Genomic DNA, 19,664 nt, shown 5'->3' on the forward strand with positions numbered 1-19,664 from the left:
AGGATCACATTTTTTCTTGTAGACTTGTTTCGAAGATGCACGTGACTTAGAAAATAGAGAAAAAAATCGGATTAGTATAGCGAGTGAAATGTCATTATGCAGTCAAATCTCGATATAACGAATCACACTGGACCGCAAGAAATCGTTCGTTATTTTGAAAGTATCGTAATGAAAAATCTGCGTTTATAACCCAGTGGTCAAACCTAGGTATGAAAATGACGTACCTTGGCTGTAGGCACGTGTGTAGACAAGCTAAATCTCAAATGAAAATGTCGCACGAACATCAAAGCTGATTTATTTGAAAAAATTTATTTGCTTGTCCCACATGCAGCACACTCGACCACACACTGCATTGTACCATTACAGCACACACACAGCTTCCACTTTACACAACACCTCAACGGGTTTGTGATTGCGCTGAGCAATGAAAGTATGGACCTTGTCCACGCACAAAATTCATTCAGCTCTATATGACCTCATCTTCAGTGTTCGAGGTTTGAAAACCTTGTCTCATTCTTTCAAGATGATCGTGGCTGTCGTTCTGCACAGGCCGATTCGCTTTTTCTTTATGCCGATTTCTTGCTGCAAAAGCTGCTCTCTTATCTTCTTGGCATTTTTGCTAACTGCAATTATCATCAAATCTCGCACAAGCTTCGCAATAAGCAATAAGATAATCTGAAAAAAAAAAAGAAAAAAAAGAAAAAAGAAAGAAAGAAAGAAAGCGCCTTCCTGCACGCGCGGATGGCATGAATGACCGACCCGCTAATGACACGCAAGAAAAACGGGCTGGCCACTGGTGGTTGGGCCTGCTGGCTATTGCATATTAAACCACACCTTTTTGATGGCACTAGGAGCTGGCACTAGATATGCTGATGATGATAGCTACAACCCACGGACCATGCACACAGAAATGGCAGTTTCTGTTTCACGCGAGTTGCGAGCTGCAGTGCAGTTAATTTTAGCCGAGTTCATAATACTGATGTTCCTAGGTTATAGAAGAAAAACTAAAATATGTGTTATTCTGTAATATACGCTATATTGAAATTCATACTTCTGAAATATTTTTTACCTTGAAAACATAGGAAATCTATTGGGGATCTTAAAAACTTCGTTAATTTGAAAAATTATTTAATGTAAAATTTGTAGTAACGAGATTTGACTGTACATATGTGTGTTGAAGGCTTGAAGCACTCAGTGTTTTTAGAAATGTATTGCATTCGATAGAAAACATGAAAAAGAACCCCTAGTGCTTTTTCTTAGAGTGTTTTTTCTGGAGATATATTAGAGCTATAAATTTGTCTGTAACATAGTGCAGGAAAAACTGCAAATTTACAATGTTCACTATTGTGTATGTAACACCTTGAAGTGTAAGAAGTGTAGCATGGTTGCAATTCAGAGCGCTTCCTCCCCGTATACAGTAGAATACTACTTAAACAGACGTCATTTAAACAAAGTATTCATTTGTACTAGCTTTATTAAATCCCCCCATCGAAGCTCCATTGAATGCTATGCAAACACCCTTCATTTTAACGAAATTTAGTTATTGCTCATTTCAGTTCTACAAACATTTTCCGTGGCGTCATCCTCTTATGTCATACTGAGTACTTACCAAGCACAACCCTCCCGTTTCCTTGCATATTTTTACGTTCAGAACATCATTTCATTACCGCGTGACGAAGTGGCCGTCATTTTTCTTTAAACTGAATTGGCTAAGCTAGTAGCCAGCCAAATCCATAGCTGGCTTTGCACTGCCTCCACAATCATTGCCAGCCACGCCAGAGCCCTGCTGCTAAGCCTTTTAGCTCCAAAAAACGAAAGGCGTGCATATGCATGCTGGTTAACTACGATCTGCTGAAGCAGTGATCTTGGAGAAAATGAAGGCCTTCAATACCCAGGAGACTGTTGTGCCGGACAAGGTTCACGGGAGCTTGCACACAGTGATTTAGTTCAAGACCACTGCAGTTATAAGTTCAAAAGTGCTGCAAAAGGGCACTGCATTCTTCACTTGCAAATGAGTGCAATAACAAATCAATCGATTGAAATGCGATTTAAACACCTGATTTTTCTTGGAGCTAATGGAAACGAGCTTCTACGCAATTATTTCAGTTAAGCGAACTTTCACTTGAACAAACTTCTTATAAAGGTCCCTTGAAATTTGTTCAAGTGAAGCTTCACTGTACTTCTGAGAAGTAGGTGCATGAAATAGTGCGAAGCATTTTGAAAAAAAAGAAGTGTGAATTTTGCATGTCCCCTTTTTCTGAGCATGAAATGTGTCATGAAGGCATCGCTGGAGGGTAGTTGGTTTATTAGTCTGATGTTCACAGTGAGTAACAGAATTATGCATGACAGAATTGATGAAGAGACACGCTTGATAGTAGGTGCAGACTAGGAACTGTTTAATGTAAAGGCATAACAGTGAAACAAATGTTTAGAAAATTTACGCAGGTTTAGAACGTTAAATCTCGTTACAAGAGACACTGTTATAAGAGACATTTGAAAATGGTTTGGTTGGTTTTCCTATGTCTGCCATGTTAACAACATTGCATACAAGAGACATGGTTACAAGAGACACTCGATTACTAAGGACAACTTTTTCAGGTCGCTGGAGTAAAATCTTCACTATTTACAAGAGACATAACCCAGGTGTGCCCATGCAATGCATCTGGAACGTACCAACTCGTACATGATGCACTTCAGATTCCCTTAGCTAAATTCTGTTTCATATCAGTGTCCTTTTTATTGTGTATGTCTGGAACTGAGGAGTGCTTCCCCATGTTCCCCATGATTGGAAAGTCAAAACGGCACGCATTACTGTTACCTACAAAGCAAATCAAAATGCATGAATGACACCCAGCATTTTTAACTCCTCACTGTTAAAATTTGATCACGAGATGAAAGCTTAGAATCCTGATGTCTTGCTCTTTGTGAATCATCTGAGGGTGACGAGCATGTAAGAGTGCCTCAAAGGTATTAGAGCAACAGGAAGGCTTGCAAAGTGAAGTGCTTTACCTCCAGAATTTGGTAAGGAATACACTCTGCACTCACAAAAATACATACTAGTAAGAATAACTTCTTTAAGCTTTCCTGAACAATTTCCTGTTAATGCATGTGAATGCATGTGAATGCATTTCTATACTGATGTGCAGTAAACTGATCAACACAGTGATTTTAGAATTTTTGGTCACAAGAGACCTTGCTTACAAGAGACATGTTTTCGGGTCCCTTGAGTGTCTCTTGTAACGAGGTTTTACTAGTACTCCATCACGATGCCTTTGTGTGCATGGAGAGCTTGCGATAAGGACGCTTATTTTACAAGTTTATTTTTTATGTATATTTTTTTTAGAAATAAGTTGAACATTTGCTGACATGAACTTCAGGTGATTGTATTTGCCACACAGAAAGTTTTGCATGAGTTCTTGCTTTTGCCTTGTGCCAAATGTGCCTGAAGTTGTCGTGTCGCCAGACGATACCTCAAAAGCACATCCGGGACATTGAATGCAGCTTTAAGCTGCATCTTTATAGTTTAGTGGGGTGTCGTTGTCCTCATTCTGCCTCTTCTGCTATGAAACACCGCGAGTCTACATGAGTGACGCAAAGCATCTGGCCCCACAAAATTTACCTACACGGCATAGCTATATGAACGCATATGCCTATGCCACCTATCATGTGCTCCTGAATTGTTGGCACATCTTGGAAGGAAAGGAAGTGCACTGCATGTCTGTCTCACTATGCAGGAACTGGAAGGTTTGCTGTCAGTGAATCGCATGACCCACAAGCTGCTGAGCAAGTTTGTCACCCTGGACGATTTTGATGCAATGCTGAGGGAGGCCAACCACAACGTCCTGGCACCGTATGGCCGTGTGTGCCTTCACGTCTTCTGGGAGCTGAACTACGACTTCCTGCCCAACTACTGCTACAATGCAGCAACAAACAGGTTGGGAACTATGCCATGGGCCGTTTGGAAGGAGTCTAGGGTTCATGCTTTTGTCCGGTCTGAGCCATTTACAGTGTAGATCCACATGGGGAGCAGATGGCTATAAAACTTCTCAAACAATGCAAGGGAAGTGAACAGGAACTATTTTACAAAATGAATTATACTCTTTCTATAGCTTTCCTTGCTCATTTCTGTCAATTATTTATTTGCAAAACATTTTGCCCATTATTTTGCTGTCTACTTAGCAGTGTCTGAGTTAACGCAGCTACCGTATGATATATGTGACATCATATTCAGCTGTTAGTGAAAGTAATTATGACTCAAGTGTGAATGGCCCTAGTACAAGATATTTATTGCCTGAAAAATTTATTTTCATGTAAAATTTATTTGCGTGGATGAAGGAGTTTCAGTATTGCATGGCAAAGAAAAATAGCTCAGGCAGGTAATATTGATGGTTCTTTCCCAAAAAATATGCCTGTGCTTTGTTGATGCTGCCTGTTCAGACACGGAAGTATGCCCGGTTGTGATGAAATAAAAAAAGGTCTGCGATTTTTTACCACATCCAGGCTTTTGTTGCATGCAGTTTTTGTGTTGAGGCTCTGAAAGACAATGCAGAATGGAAATCAAAATTGGAAATGACACCTTCTTTGTGGTTCGTGCGACGGGCAGAGTGGGAAAGGCAGAGTAGTACCATAGGTACCATGGCTAAGCTAGAGGAGAGCGAGCCTGCTTTTTCATGCATGCTTCCGCTTTTAGTCTGTGTGTCATCCTTGCCCCATGAAATGGCTTATTGGCCTCGCCAGCGCTCTCTGCCCTCCGTGCTACCAATGCGAGAGAGCTATTGGCGCCAGAATCACGCGAGCAATCGCGCGTTGGCGATAGGTGCACACTGCTAGCTCATTGTCTTTTTTTTTTTCTTCTGTGTACTGTTATTTTTCACTGCTTTTGAGGATGAGCTGTTGCAGTGCCAAGTTCCAAGGACGAAAGTAGTGGGGACTGCTGCATTTGCAAGCATTTGTAGATGTGCCGTCGATACCGAAGAATGCCGTGCTGTATCAGCTGCAGTCACTCATTGTGATCGTAGACATTCCTCTTATGTCAGTTCGTGTTTTGTCTTCACGAAACTTTTCCGCAGTTCTGCCAGATTTTGAGTTATACAAATTGACAGATAGCCAGTGTAGTGACTACATTATACCAAAGTCAACCGCCGCAGCACATTTTGCCCTCAGCGTTGCAATATGAAATGGTGCGGGTTTTCTGTGCCAGGGCATATCAGCCAAAGGCACTTTTTTAACTGCTCTAGACGTGCCTGTGAAATGGAGCTGATCAAGTGTAATCTCTTGTTTGCAGATAATTCTATTTCCTAGCAATACATTACTGAAATGTATTTTGTATAGAATGTCAACATTATTCGCGCTGAAACTTCATTGTCTTGTTTGTGCACTGCTGTTATTGTTTGCAGGGTGTGGTCTGTGAATGATTAGATTGTATCATTTAGCACTAGATGCATGTTTCATGTCAAGAAGTGTACTAGTATTTTCACGTTGTTCTCTGCAACTGCTTTGCTTTGAGTGAAATATCTCTTTTGAAGCGCCTAGATAGGCGATTTTCAAATGAGCATGCATAATTCACTGTCATGTCTCTTCGTAAATAGATTTTGCTTTATTTCAATTTATAGAGGGTTCTGCTGCTTTTAAAGTAGGACTGTGTTGTGTAGTGTTGTTTTCTTTTCCTGTTGAGCCCATAACAAACTCAATTCCTCGTTGATCTGTTGCAGTGGCTCTTCGGCTTTTTTTCGTTTGCCTGCTGAACTTAAATTTCCATCAAATCCTGGCCATTGCAGCCTTATTTCAGTGGAGACCAAGTGCAAAGCATGCCTGTGCACTGTTGGATGTCGGCGGATATCAGAGAGCCCCTCATGGCCAAAATTAATTTGTCTTTGTCTGCTATGTCGTTCCTCACAGCTCATATGCATCTTTAGGGTGTTAAACACCACATTACATAACTCTGTCATCATCCTGTCATACACCCCGCCACTTTTCGATGGAGACGAAAAGCAAGGCGTAAGCAAGGCCCATATGTTGTGTGATGTCAGTGCGTGCTAAAGAACTCCAGGTGATCAAAATATTCGGAGCCCTCCACTACGGCATCCCTCATAGCCCAAGTCACTTTGGCACGTTAAACCCCATAAACAAAACCATATTCTGCCATACAGTGTCTTAATGCTTGGTTTGGTCAGTCAGGTTTAACGTCCCAAAGCGATTCGGGTTATGAGGGGTACCATAGTGGAATGCTTATGATAATTTTGACTACCCGGGGTTCTTTAGCTCACGCTGTCATCACACAGTAGATGAGCAACTTGCGTTTCACCTCCATCGAAACGCACCCATCATGGATGAGATCGAACCCAGCTCTCCCGTCTCATTAGTTGAGTGCTTTAACCACTAAGCCTCCAAGGTGGAGTCAAACCCTCGCAAATAAAACAGTTGAAGGGCTTTGAAAGGGCCGCATGATTCAGGCTATGGAATTTTGTTCTTGCTTTATGCCTCCTCTCCTTGGCAGGTTTGTCAAGGTGAAAGATATCACTCTGACGCAACCTGTGACGAGAGAAAAAATGCCGAGTGCCCAGCCACATTACATCTATGGCACAAAGGTAGGACAGCAGTGTCAAGCCCTTCCATATTGTTCTCATTGTATGTGGCAGCCTGTGCATGTTTTGTCTTTTTGCTAGCTCTTGTGAAGTAGGTATCATGAAGAGGCTTGAAGTAGTACAAGCATCATACAGCTTTTCTTAGTACTATACTATAAAAATACTATAAAGAAAGTTCGCTGAATTCTGTTCATGCAAGCATTGTCGAAACTTCTGCGAAGGTACCTAACAAAAAAGGAAACTTGAGAAAATTGTGTTTAATGTTTTACTGTCACTGCCACTTTTATTTCTTGAACATATGGGAAAAATTAAACTTAAAAAAATTTAAATTAAACTTAAAAAATTAAAAATTTTACTGAAACCAGTTTGTGGAAACTTAATCAGAAATTTCACATGCCACTGACACTTGAAAGTGACTTAAGTTTTCCTTATATTGCCACAAGGTGTTGAAGTAAGCTATCTTTATTTACGGACAGAATACCATGGAACATTGCACCGAATTGCCCCACTGTAGTGGTGTGCAGTGGTTAGGGCGCTCGACTACTGTGTCAAGGATGTGGGATCGAATTCCGACCACGGCAGCCGCATTTCTATGGAGGCAAAAAAATAAGACGCCTTTGTACTGTGCAATGTCGGTGCACGTTAAGAACCTCAGGTGGCTGAAGTTTCCACTACCACATAAACCAGACCATTGCACCAAATACATTTTTCTCTGCAGATTCCAAATATGCAGTGGTCTTAGATCTAAAGGTATCTTACGATGTCCAATTAGGTACAGTAGAATTTCGATGATACGAATCTTGGTAATGAAAATTTCGGGATTATACTTAAAATTCTCTGTTCAAAATGCATTGTGTGCGATGTGCAGAATTTCAAATGTTCTGAGCACTCTCTCGCGCCGCTACGGATGATACAAATGCGCAAATTTGTGGATATGCGGCTCACAAATCTCCTACATTGCTGTTGCCGGTTGCACTCTACACAGCGTGAGCAATTGGCGGCGGCGCACGGACTAGCCGTGCACGGCCTGCACCTGGTTGACTCTGTGATTGCTAGTCGCACTGTAAGCACAGGGAGCAGTTTACGGCGGTGTGTGATCCAAACTTCTCCGACGTCGTGATCTTCTGTTGTACTGTAGATGCTGCGAGAAGTTAGCAGAGGCGCGCGGTCCGCACATGCCGACATCGCGATTGTCTGCCGTGCTGTGCACGCCGCGAGTGGTGAGGTAGGGCAGTGCAATCGTAAACAAATCTCAACTCTAAACGACCTAAGTGAATACCCTACCCATGCTTTGGCATACTGGTTCTTGTTCGTTTTGATGGTACAAATTTTTGGACAGTACATAGCATTTTTTTGCAGCCCTTTGATATTCGTATACAAAGATTTGTGTCCCACGTTATGCCAGTCTGCATTACTCGAAGTTATAAATGCACAGAACATTTTGTGATTGCACAGGCTAATAGTGCATCTACAGCGGTACTCACTACCGCCTCCGCCCCTGCTCTCACAACCTACTATGGGTGGGGATTGTAGTTTGAGGCTACATAAACAGGTTAGAGATGGGCAAGCGTTCGTGGCACCACCTGGCCAACCACATGTTCCCTCAGTGTCGATACACCCACCACTACTGCACTAGGAAACAAACTCTGCTTCGTATTGCAGTCACTCTTTGCTGCTAAGGCGGGCGAATCGGCTACCTGAAAGCATGCTTCAGAAAAGGGTGAAATCAGCCGGTTGCTCATGGATGGATGGAGGCTATGCTTACTCTGGTGTTATGCTGTCATTTCTGCAATTTGTACAGTTATTTAATTAGCGCTCCTGAAGAGATTCTTTTCTGGAAACTGTGTGGATTAGCTTAATCGAGAAAGGCAGTTCCTCACTCTATTGTTGTTCTGTATAACATGTATGGCCAATTATCGGTGAAAGCTAGTTTTTTTTTTTTTTTCTCATTCGAATGGTACTGCAAATCAGCTTGCAAAAGACTGCAGTCTCAGCAGGCACTGTACATGCTGTGTCTTACACTATGGTGATTGCTTGTCGTAGTGGTAGAATCGCCAGTCTCATTGGATGCTAGCCTTTTGTCTTCTTCTCCTTAGTGAGTGCCTGCTTCCGTTTGCGCGTGTTCAGGCCCTGAACTCTGCGTACCAGCAAATCTACAGCCTGTACAGTGGCTTTGTGGGTGCGCCGCACTTCCGTGCCATCTGCCGGCTGCTGGGTTACCAGGGCATCGCTGTCGTCATGGAGGAACTGCTCAAGATCGTCAAGAGCCTGGTCAGATCTCTCCCCTTTTCTTCCTCCTCTTCTGTCGTTATGCCTAACGTTAGGCCTAACATGAAACCCAACTGAGCGTTAAAATGTAGCTGCATTATACACGGGTTCTTGAGTAGCAGGTTTAGTGAAAGCAGTGCGGGGCCCGTCCATTTCCAAGGGTTAATCAAGCAAACACCTTGCAGAGTAGAAATTGGGTACGTGATACAGATACAAAACTCTGGGGAGATGTGCGTCCTAGCGCACAGCTTTTGTTTACAGCAGAGTGGAACCTGTGGGCGTGAGACGATGATTTCTGGCCTCATTTCTTGCAGACGAGAGAGTACACCTTCCTCATGCTCACATGCCAGCCGAGCACGTCCAAAAGAGATTGCCAGACGCCTGTAGTTTCCACTGTACTGTTGGCAAATTGCGAGACAGAGTATGATAGGAATACTAAAGTGGCTAGTTGCTTAGCGAAGTGTTGGGTGACAATTAACTATCCATGCTTGCACCTGTGCAGTCCGCAATGAGCAGGTTCTGCAACATTTTGTTTTGTTGTTACGCTGCAAGGACGCGAGTGATGCATTGTGGTGTGTGGCAGGTGGTGTACAGATTGGAAGGAATGAAGAGGCAGCGAGATTTGTAGCAAACCAAAAGGCCAACTTGTTTTTCAATCAGGAGAACTTATTTTACTTTCCATGGGGAAAAAAGAAAACTGCCGACATAGGCACAATGGCTGTTCATCAAAACAACACTGCTGAGGATTTAAACAGTAGCCGTTGCCAGGTTTAAGCCGCAACAGTTATAGGTCCAATTATAGGTCATATTCTGGCATTCTTCATTTCACTTCATGCAGTCTTGGTTAAAATGTAACTCAATGGTATTTGAATAATGTGGTTTCTCAAATGGACCTCCTCGCAAGTTACTTCGGAGTGAATGCTGCACGAGATCTACTTGGCAACTTTTACTGATGTATGGCTGCACGCTGTTGTGCATACCTCTTTTTTTTTTTGCTGCTGCAGATTCAAGGTACGCTGCTGCAGTACACGAAGACCCTCCTGAAAGTCATGCCAAAGCACTGCAGACTCCCACGCTACGACTATGGCTCGCCTGGTGAGTTTTCAACCGATTGTGATAGTGGCTACAGTGGGCATCGGCCCTCTGCCTAGAGACACACTGTGCTGTGTCGAACCACATTTGAGCAAACTATGAAGCCCGCAAGAGAAATTGCTTGTAGTCTGCTGACTTCTTTTGCTTTTGTTTGTTTTCATTTGATTTGTCCTGCAGTATGAAAAACGTTTTACAGAAAAAGAAATACCCCTTGCTGTACTCCATTACGGTACCTTTTTCTCTTTTTCACTCCTACCTTCTTCCCCTTCCCATACGGTGCTCTCTGGTATCCAGTGAGCAGTGCAAAAGATACTGCGCTTTTCCTTTCCTATACACCAGTTTGCAGTTTATGCAGAGTTTGCAAGGCGCCCATGTGCTGTGCGATGTTAGTACATGTTAAAGAACTCCAAGTGGCGAAAATTTCTGGCGCCCTCTACTACATTGCCTCTTTCTCTTTTTCACTCCCATCTTCTTCACTCACCATACAGTGCTTTCGGGTGTACAGGGAGAAGTGTGAAAGATACTGCGTCTTTCTTTTCCTATAGACCAGTTTGCAATTTATTCAGAGTTTGCAAGAGTTTGTGCAACGTCAGTGCATGTTAAAGAATCCCAGGGGATCAAAATTTCTGGAGCCCTCCACTATACCAACTCATAGCTAATATCTGCCTGATTCCTTGGTAGACACTTACATGAAGGGGACCTACAAATGTCAGACTATTTTGCTAAAATCTGAACTTCTGGATCAGTGCTTTCCCACTATCAAGAGGAGGGCGAAAGGCTTGGACAAGCCTGATAGCGGGCGACACCGGGATTTTATGTATCACCCACTTAAAACTTCAGATCTACACCTCCCACAGCCGCTGCAAGTGGTTTAACTTAGTTTTTATTAGCACCTATCTTTTCTGGTTTTAATTTTTGCTTGTGTAAAAGGAGAATAATTAAGGCTGCTGAAACGGTCAGAATATAACTAACAATATTTAAAAAAAAAAAAAGCCCTATTTCGATGTATGTGTACTTTCACGGTTTACCTATCCCTTTGTTTTGACTCCTTGGGCAAATTTATTTCTTAGATGGTTTTGGCAAGGGTGATGTGTAAGCTTACTATACACATGCAACGTCAACATGTGGCAGTTTTGTTTGACTCGGTTTGTCCTGAAGCACACTCATTATGGCTTACTGTTGTTCTTGCGCTTGTCTGCAGGCATCCTTGGTTACTACCATGCCCAGCTGAATGACATTGTGCAGTATCCTGACGTCAAGACTGAGATGTTCCAGAGTTTTCGGGAAGTAGGCAACGCCATCCTGTTCTGCCTTCTCATTGAACAGAGCTTGGTGAGTAGGTACCTTCGATGCAGTTATTTCTGCTGTACTTTCAATACAGTATAATCAATACTCTAACTTACTTGGTGTTCAACTCCATGCATGCAGTGCTGGCCATGTAGTGTATTTGATGAATGTGCATGTTATACAACCCCTTTTCTTGTGTACGCTACTCAGTAACAAGAATTGCAACATATTCAGTATATTATTTAGCTCCTTTTTGAGTCCGTTTTCATGAAGGAAAGGTAGATGTAGCACTCTTACAATTGGTGCCTTGATGAAATATTTGTGTGGATTAAAAAAATTCTGCTGCTTTGTGTTATAATGGCTGAGCACATTTTTCTGTTACTTATACTAATGTCACCTCCACCACGTTCACTACTCTCCAACGCAGCATTCCTTATTCAAATTTGAATCATCCTGCTTAGTCACAACTGAGCTAATAATGCAAACACGGGGGCCAGTTGGTTGATCATTCTGTGGAATACTGCGCTACTTGATATACAGAGACAAATGGACGACGACACACGGATGAAGCGCAAACTTACAACTATTTATTTTTATCGACAAAACACGTACATATATACAAAAGGCATCCTTGTCAAATCACAGACACATCATTCATGCATGTGATCACGCACGTTATCATTTCGACCACAACTCTGCATCTGCACAGCTATCATATCTAGCTCCTCTTTTGTGAGAGCCACAGAAGATGTACTAACGCACGTATCTTTTTCTGCTGACTCGATTAAGAAGGCTTCTACTATTTCTCTTTCAATTCTTTCCTTTTGTTTACCTACAATTTCAGTCCTATGGAATAATGGTTTGCAGCCATTTACGCATCGCAAGCAATGTTGCGCAAGATTTCCAGGGTGGCTGATTTTCCCACAGTCATTATGATGTTCCAGAAGCCTCTTATTAACACACCTTCCCGTTTGTCCGATGTATTGTTTTCCGCACGAAATCGGGATCTTGTAAATGATTTCATCCTGACAAGGTATGAACCTTTTTTGATGTGCAATTTCACATTCCTTCCTCTTGCCACGCTTATCATGCTCATTTACTGCATTACAGAGGCTTATCAACTTTTTTGGCGCCCTAAATATCACCTTCACATTATGTTTGGTTGCTACCTTCTTTAATCCATGTGATACTTTGTGTATATACGGAATTACAACACATCGCTCTCTGTTGCTCTCTTCTCTCTGCACCTGCGTTTTCTTCGTTATGTTATTCAGCAGCTTTTCTGCCACAGACGAAATGACACTATCTGGGAAACCACTGGCTTTCAGCCTGGTTATTTGCATGCCGATGCTTTCTGTCATTTTGTGATCGCAGGACTTCTTAATGCTCTGCAACATGCATGAGTGGGCGACACTCCTTTTAACAAGCTTGGACTGGCTCGAATCGAATCTCATGAGGCTTTTTTCGTTTTTGGTATGATACCACCAGCATGTGTGCATGGGGGTCTCCTGTATTTGTAGATCGAGGAACCTTATCATCCCTTTATCAGGTACTTCATAGGTAAAGTCAAGCCCATTGAACTTGCCCTTGAAAAGCACGACCATCATATCCGCGTCAACCGTACCAGATCTTTCTGTACTAAAACAAAGCAAAAAATCGTCTACGTATCGAAAGCATGCTACAACACCCCTGCTATCCAGTTCAGGTTTCAGGCTGCGGTCTCCCTTTGCCATGTAAAGGTTCGAAAGGACAGGAGCCAAGCACGACCCGATACAAATGCCTCCTCGCTGTGCGTATATTTTCCCTTCGTACAGCACATACAGGGATCTCAGATACACCCACAGTAGTTCAAGGAAGCCGCTGACGCTCGTCCCACACTCGTTCTGAAACTTCGTAGGTCCATAGCTGTCAATACATTCTTCAACTGCTGATATCGCCCCGTCTTGAGGAATTGAATAGAACATGTCTTTCACGTCTACTGACATGCACGTCACAGGTTGGTCTTTCCTCAGAAAGCTGATGACTTCTTCGGAGCCTTGCACCATATATGGGTCATCACAAGTCAACTTAGACAGTTGCCCCTGCAGGTATCTAGCCACATGACTTTGCCACGTATTCCTGTCTTCCACAATCATCCTGAAAGGGTTTCCTTCTTTGTGCGTCTTGTGTGTCTGTCTAAGTTGACTTGTGATGACCCATATATGGTGCAAGGCTCCGAAGAAGTCATCAGCTTTCTGAGGAAAGACCAACCTGTGACGTGCATGTCAGTAGACGTGAAAAACATGTTCTATTCAATTCCTCAAGACGGGGCGATATCAGCAGTTGAAGAATGTATTGACAGCTATGGACCTACGAAGTTTCAGAACGAGTGTGGGACGAGCGTCAGCGGCTTCCTTGAACTACTGTGGGTGTATCTGAGATCCCTGTATGTGCTGTACGAAGGGAAAATATACGCACAGCGAGGAGGCATTTGTATCAGGTCGTGCTTGGCTCCTGTCCTTTCGAACCTTTACATGGCAAAGGGAGACCGCAGCCTGAAACCTGAACTGGATAGCAGGGGTGTTGTAGCATGCTTTCGATACGTAGACGATTTTTTGCTTTGTTTTAGTACAGAAAGATCTGGTACGGTTGACGCGGATATGATGGTCGCGCTTTTCAAGGGCAAGTTCAATGGGCTTGACTTTACCTATGAAGTACCTGATAAAGGGATGATAAGGTTCCTCGATCTACAAATACAGGAGACCCCCATGCACACATGCTGGTGGTATCATACCAAAAACGAAAAAAGCCTCATGAGATTCGATTCGAGCCAGTCCAAGCTTGTTAAAAGGAGCGTCGCCCACTCATGCATGTTGCAGAGCATTAAGAAGTCCTGCGATCACAAAATGACAGAAAGCATCGGCATGCAAATAACCAGGCTGAAAGCCAGTGGTTTCCCAGATAGTGTCATTTCGTCTGTGGCAGAAAAGCTGCTGAATAACATAACGAAGAAAACGCAGGTGCAGAGAGAAGAGAGCAACAGAGAGCGATGTGTTGTAATTTCGTATATACACAAAGTATCACATGGATTAAAGAAGGTAGCAACCAAACATAATGTGAAGGTGATATTTAGGGCGCCAAAAAAGTTGATAAGCCTCTGTAATGCAGTAAATGAGCATGATAAGCGTGGCAAGAGGAAGGAATGTGAAATTGCACATCAAAAAAGGTTCATACCTTGTCAGGATGAAATCATTTACAAGATCCCGATTTCGTGCGGAAAACAATACATCGGACAAACGGGAAGGTGTGTTAATAAGAGGCTCCTGGAACATCATAATGACTGTGGGAAAATCAGCCACCCTGGAAATCTTGCGCAACATTGCTTGCGATGCGTAAATGGCTGCAAACCATTATTCCATAGGACTGAAATTGTAGGTAAACAAAAGGAAAAAATTGAAAGAGAAATAGTAGAAGCCTTCTTAATCGAGTCAGCAGAAAAAGATACGTGCGTTGTACATCTTCTGTGGCTCTCACAAAAGAGGAGCTAGATATGATAGCTGTGCAGATGCGGAGTTGTGGTCGAAATGATAACGTGCGTGATCACATGCATGAATGATGTGTCTGTGATTTGACAAGGATGCCTTTTGTATATATGTACGTGTTTTGTCGATAAAAATAAATAGTTGTAAGTTTGCGCTTCATTCGTGTGTCGTCGTCCATTTGTCTCTGTATATCAAGTAGCGCAGTATTCCACAGAACAACTGAGCTAACTCATGTTCAGTGGTTGTTGGGCCACATTCGATGCCAGATGTGGGATTTAAAAAGTAAACGGGAAGTTTTCGACATGTGAATTGCCTGTGCTTGATTTTGTGCAGTCGCAGGAAGAAGTGTGTGACCTCCAGCATGCTGCTCCATTCCAAAACATTCTGCCGCGACCATACTGCAAAGGTTGGTGACGCTTGAGTATCTCTTTTCTCTGCTTTTGTTTTACTCTTTCTGCTCGCTGGTATAAATGCCTACGCACGAAGAGTGCAAACTTGAAGAATGAAAACTAATTCCTGAGAGGCTCTTCTATTGTTGTTACTGCATGTGGGGGAAAAAAAAAAAATCTAAGTACTATGTGGCGTGTACTACTGTTAAGATGAACTCAGTTAAAATGCATAGGGTCAGTGTAAAAGCAATGTGCTTAATACAAACTGCTCATTGGGCCTTCAGCGACGTAACGCAGTGGCACCTTGTGGAGTGCCTGCGAGGCACTCGAGGCAAGCTAGAGAGAAACAAAAAAATTACAAGGTTTCAATGCTGCTGCTGAACCAAATATTGAGTGGAAGCATTAGCTGCAGGTGACCGAGCGTTCTTCTCTTTTTCTTCTTCTTCAGCCCACATATAAAGCCCGGCTTTAACCAAGCCGTATGAATGTGCCTTAATGGCCTATAGGGGTAACGTGAATGCCAGGGTCCTAGCAGGCTGATTCTGACATAACCGTCCCATGTGAAACGAGAGACCCAAGTTGGCAGCTCTTGCGAGCCCACACCCTAGTGTCACGTGGGTAAGACGTATGTGGCTACCGCCATGCTACGATGAATGCTCGAAACCTAGAGTAGTATTGCTTTCGCAATAAAAATCCTGGGGGGCACTTTCGATCACTAAACTGCAATGAGGCTTCTATCGTGTGGTGGTCCAAAGCCCTTCACTACGGCACCTCTTTCTCTCTATTTTCACACCCACCTTTGCGATGATGTGGTAGTGTAAGCTATCATCCAACATATTGCCACCTGGTGTTCTCAGGTGGCGCCTGGAAGAAAAGGACGTTGAAGTGGGTTTGCGCTCTGTCGGGGGAACGCTGTTTGTTGATAAAGCCTCGCCTGCCTTTTTCGTGAAGTGTAGACCTGCTTTCCTTGACAATATAAAGCCCTGCTTTAACCGAGCCGTATGAACATGCCTGAGTGGCCTAGGGGTAGCGTGAATGCAAGTGTCCTGGCAGGCTGATTCTGATGTCACCTTCCCATATGAAAGTAGAGGCCCGATTTGGCAGCTCCTTCCAAAAGTAATGTCAGGCAACCCTACGTTCAGTCAGTGCTTGGCCATGCCAGTCGCCAGCTACTGCTTTCCAGAGCCATGCTCGTCGTTTTTCGCTCACAAAGCCGGTGCCAACGCCAGATTTTTGGTTAATAGGTGCTTTAGCACTGCCGCTGTTTCATCAGCAACTGTTTCATCAGCAAGGAAAACATCCCACAGGAGAACTTCTAACATATTGAATCAGAAAAAGACACAGAATCACAAGAAGAGAAGTACACGGGACAGCGCTGGGCTCGTTGTACAGTGCTGTCTCGTGTACTTCTCTTCTGGTGTTTCTGTTTCTTTTTCTGGTTCAATATGTTAGAGTCGCACCAACTAGCCCAAATGGTCACCATTTTAAAGGAGAACCTCCCCACACCTCTAGGGAAAATTGCAACAGCCATCAGTCACGTGGTCTTTACACCTTTGTGCGTGCTTGTGCTTTCAAAGGAATTGTGCAAGTGCATTGTACATTTGACTGAGGTTATTATTATCACTGATTGCTTTTGGCGTTTTCATCTAGGGTAGAGGACAGTACTGGGCTGCTGGCTGATGTAAAACTGCTTTCAGTAAAACCTTTATCACAAAGTTTTGTAACGCTTGTGTACAGATTCTTGCAACAGATGGTACTCCTACACTGATCAATATTGTTTTCTTTTTTACTGGCACATTTACTGAGTTTACAGATTCTGCAATAATTGGCTGACTGTGCTGTTTGGCAAAATGTCCCGCAGTTTTTGGAGCTGCACTGAACCAGACATTTAAAGCACTTGATTAGCATACAGCTTGACGCTGATAGTTACAGCAAACATTGCAAGTGCCTCTATTACAAATATATAGGCATGAATGTGTAAATGTGCTAGCAGATGCAAATCTCTGGTTCCGTACTGAGACATCTTGCAGTGGCCTTTAGGTTGCTCTGGATGCCTGCTCCTTTTCGACGGGAAGCAGAAAACTTACATTTGTAAATTTTTTGGTGATATTTATTTTGATTTTCTTCAGATGGTGAAAAGCCTGAGACCAAGCTGAAACGCCTTGAAGCCAGGTACGGCCCACTACAGGTGGTGCAGACCATCGAACGTCTGGGAACAGCTAAGGTCAGAGACATTTTTGTAATATTTTTTTTATTATGTTTATTTTTACGGCAGCCTCTTCTGGCTAGGGAAGGGAGGTTTTGCGGAAGCTTCTTAGCTTCTTTCTTTTTAATGTTTGTGGGGCATCTTTTGAGATTAGAACCTGAATTAAAAATAATGTTTAAAATAAGTGCGATAGGATCTTGGTGATGCGAGTCTCTTGGGATTGCGAAAAATTTTACATCATCAAAACAATCGAGGTCCACATGCAGGCATTTGCGGATCTCTTGCCGCCACCATTCTGGCAGATCTGTTTGTGGTTGAAAAGGTATAATTACGGCTGTGTGGGCCACAGTTCACTAGTTTCAATAAGTACATTGTGACTGGCAGTCACAGTGTAGAACTGGCCGTCCTACACTATTGCACCCTATACATACAGCCCAACTAGCGATTTCAGAGGCAACAATGTGCGAGCACACGTTGCGTTCCAACTTGCAGCCATGGCCAGCTTGTTCATACCATCTGTTGTGGTGCTGGAGTGTGTTCTGCACATTGTGCACAATGCACCCCGTCCGGAGAATTTGACGAGTTCGTATCAGATGGGCTCATATCACTGAGGTTACTGCTTCAAAATGAAATGTAAGCTAGAAGTCAGTTCCATTGTTGTTTGTTTGTAGTTTTTTGTTGCTTGTTATGTGTTGTATGTGACAGCTGATGATAGAGCGTGAAAATGTCCTTGAGGTGCAGTCGTCATTGTTGTGCCCATTGATCTGCTTAATTTTTTGGCACATCTGGAACTTGTGAACATTCAAAAATAACTGGTCTTGATGTTAACTTACATCAGTGTTTTAATCAGGGTAACGTTTTTGGCTGGTGGCTGGCATGCAGCAGCACCTCTTTTTATGGCTTGATGTTAGACAGCGGCATGTCATCTGTGCTTCCATCGAATTTCCTCGTTTTTTAGCTTAGGTTATCTTGACAAACGGTTTGCTTTTATTTGATATATTTATCTACAGTACCCCAAAGGCCCTCTTGCGAGGGTGTTACACACAACAGAAATGCAGCAACAGCATTTTCACAACTGAAATTCACACAACACACTTGATACCCAGTATATAGCAAAAAAAAAAAAAAAAAAAAAACACAAAACATTGTACTAGGTAATAATAAATAAGCTATTAAACAGCGTTTTGTTGCTAAAGATATTGAAATTATTGTAAAGCTTTCTTCATGTGTGATGGCAGGCTATTCCAGTCTCTTATTGTGCACGGAATGAATGATCTTGCGTAAAGATACTATGAGCGGCAAGTTATGCTTTTTACTTTGCTGTTGTGGTCATGGCGCGGGAAGTTTGTAGGGGTGGCAAAAAACAAAGTTGTCATGGGTTGAATGATGATACTGTTTATGAAATAAGCTTAAGCAAAGGAAAGTGGCTTCGGTATGATAGTAGTTCTAACTTGGCACATTATTTTAACCCTTTCGCTGTCGGGCGTTTCTGGCCATGACTCACACCCAATGTCGGCTTGGTGTCGGGGAACGAGCATAGCGATTTATTTTTATGATGGCGATACAAATAACAGAGTCAGCGGAATATGCACATTTCAGTGTTTTGCAGGTGTTAATTAACATCATCATCATTATCAGCCTGATTATAAATTAGATGAATGAGGATAATATAAGAAAAAACTGCTTGATGCTTCTTGAGAGTCCGAATCCGAGCTCGGTAATGAAAGAGCCATCGCTCCAGTCTGCAGTCGAAGGTCCCGCGCGGTCAGCCATCCGAAAGTAACAGCGCGCACAGAGGGCGCACTTTCAGTGGCCCGCACAATGAAGAGAAATGGCACGTTGTAAAATCAAGATGACAGAGGGAGATGGAAAGAGGTTATAACAACCTCCTTTGCTGCTGCCAGCGGCAAGCAAGGGCACGGCAAGAGAGAGCGAAAGCAGCGTTCGAGTCGTGTCGACCAATTGGAGAGGCAGTGGCGACGTGGCGCGAGCCCCTGAACTTGATGCATGGTAGCAGACACGCTAACAGAATAAAAATAAAAACCTGCGGCAGATGGAAGAACAACCCTTGAACCCGTAACCGCACGCCGCATGATCGTTTAGCGCGATAGAGTAGCGCACGTGGAGCGACCGCGCCCCCCAGCAAAGAAGGTGACGGGGGTGGGCGTGGTCGCTCCATACTCTTCAATATATACGTATCAGTACAACACGGAGCAAAAATACGAACTTGTAGAAAGATTTGACAGATGACGCAGCCTGTTCAAGCACGCTAGCTTCGCGCTCAGGCGCGAAGTTTTGAACGCACGATAGAGAATGT

General features: G+C 43.2%; 1 protein-coding gene across 3 annotated transcripts in view; it reads left to right on the forward strand.

The window, feature by feature from the left end:
• Positions 1-19,664, forward strand: part of Cyfip (Cytoplasmic FMR1-interacting protein Sra-1) — a 50,146-nt gene that overhangs the window by 25,007 nt on the left and 5,475 nt on the right. For 2 of the 3 annotated variants that reach the window (XM_084602274.1, XM_084602273.1), the window contains 7 exons: positions 3,735-3,934; positions 6,497-6,587; positions 8,712-8,855; positions 9,857-9,947; positions 11,146-11,276; positions 15,086-15,158; positions 17,271-17,365. In XM_084602274.1, coding sequence (XP_084458400.1) covers positions 3,735-3,934; positions 6,497-6,587; positions 8,712-8,855; positions 9,857-9,947; positions 11,146-11,276; positions 15,086-15,158; positions 17,271-17,365 — 825 coding nt within the window. The remainder of the gene's footprint in view (positions 1-3,734; positions 3,935-6,496; positions 6,588-8,711; positions 8,856-9,856; positions 9,948-11,145; positions 11,277-15,085; positions 15,159-17,270; positions 17,366-19,664) is intronic. The other variant, XM_084602275.1, reaches the window with a different exon arrangement.

Source organism: Amblyomma maculatum, chromosome 4 (assembly GCF_055883805.1).
Source record: "Amblyomma maculatum isolate TAMU_Amacu chromosome 4, ASM5588380v1, whole genome shotgun sequence".
Classification (NCBI taxonomy): domain Eukaryota; kingdom Metazoa; phylum Arthropoda; class Arachnida; order Ixodida; family Ixodidae; genus Amblyomma; species Amblyomma maculatum.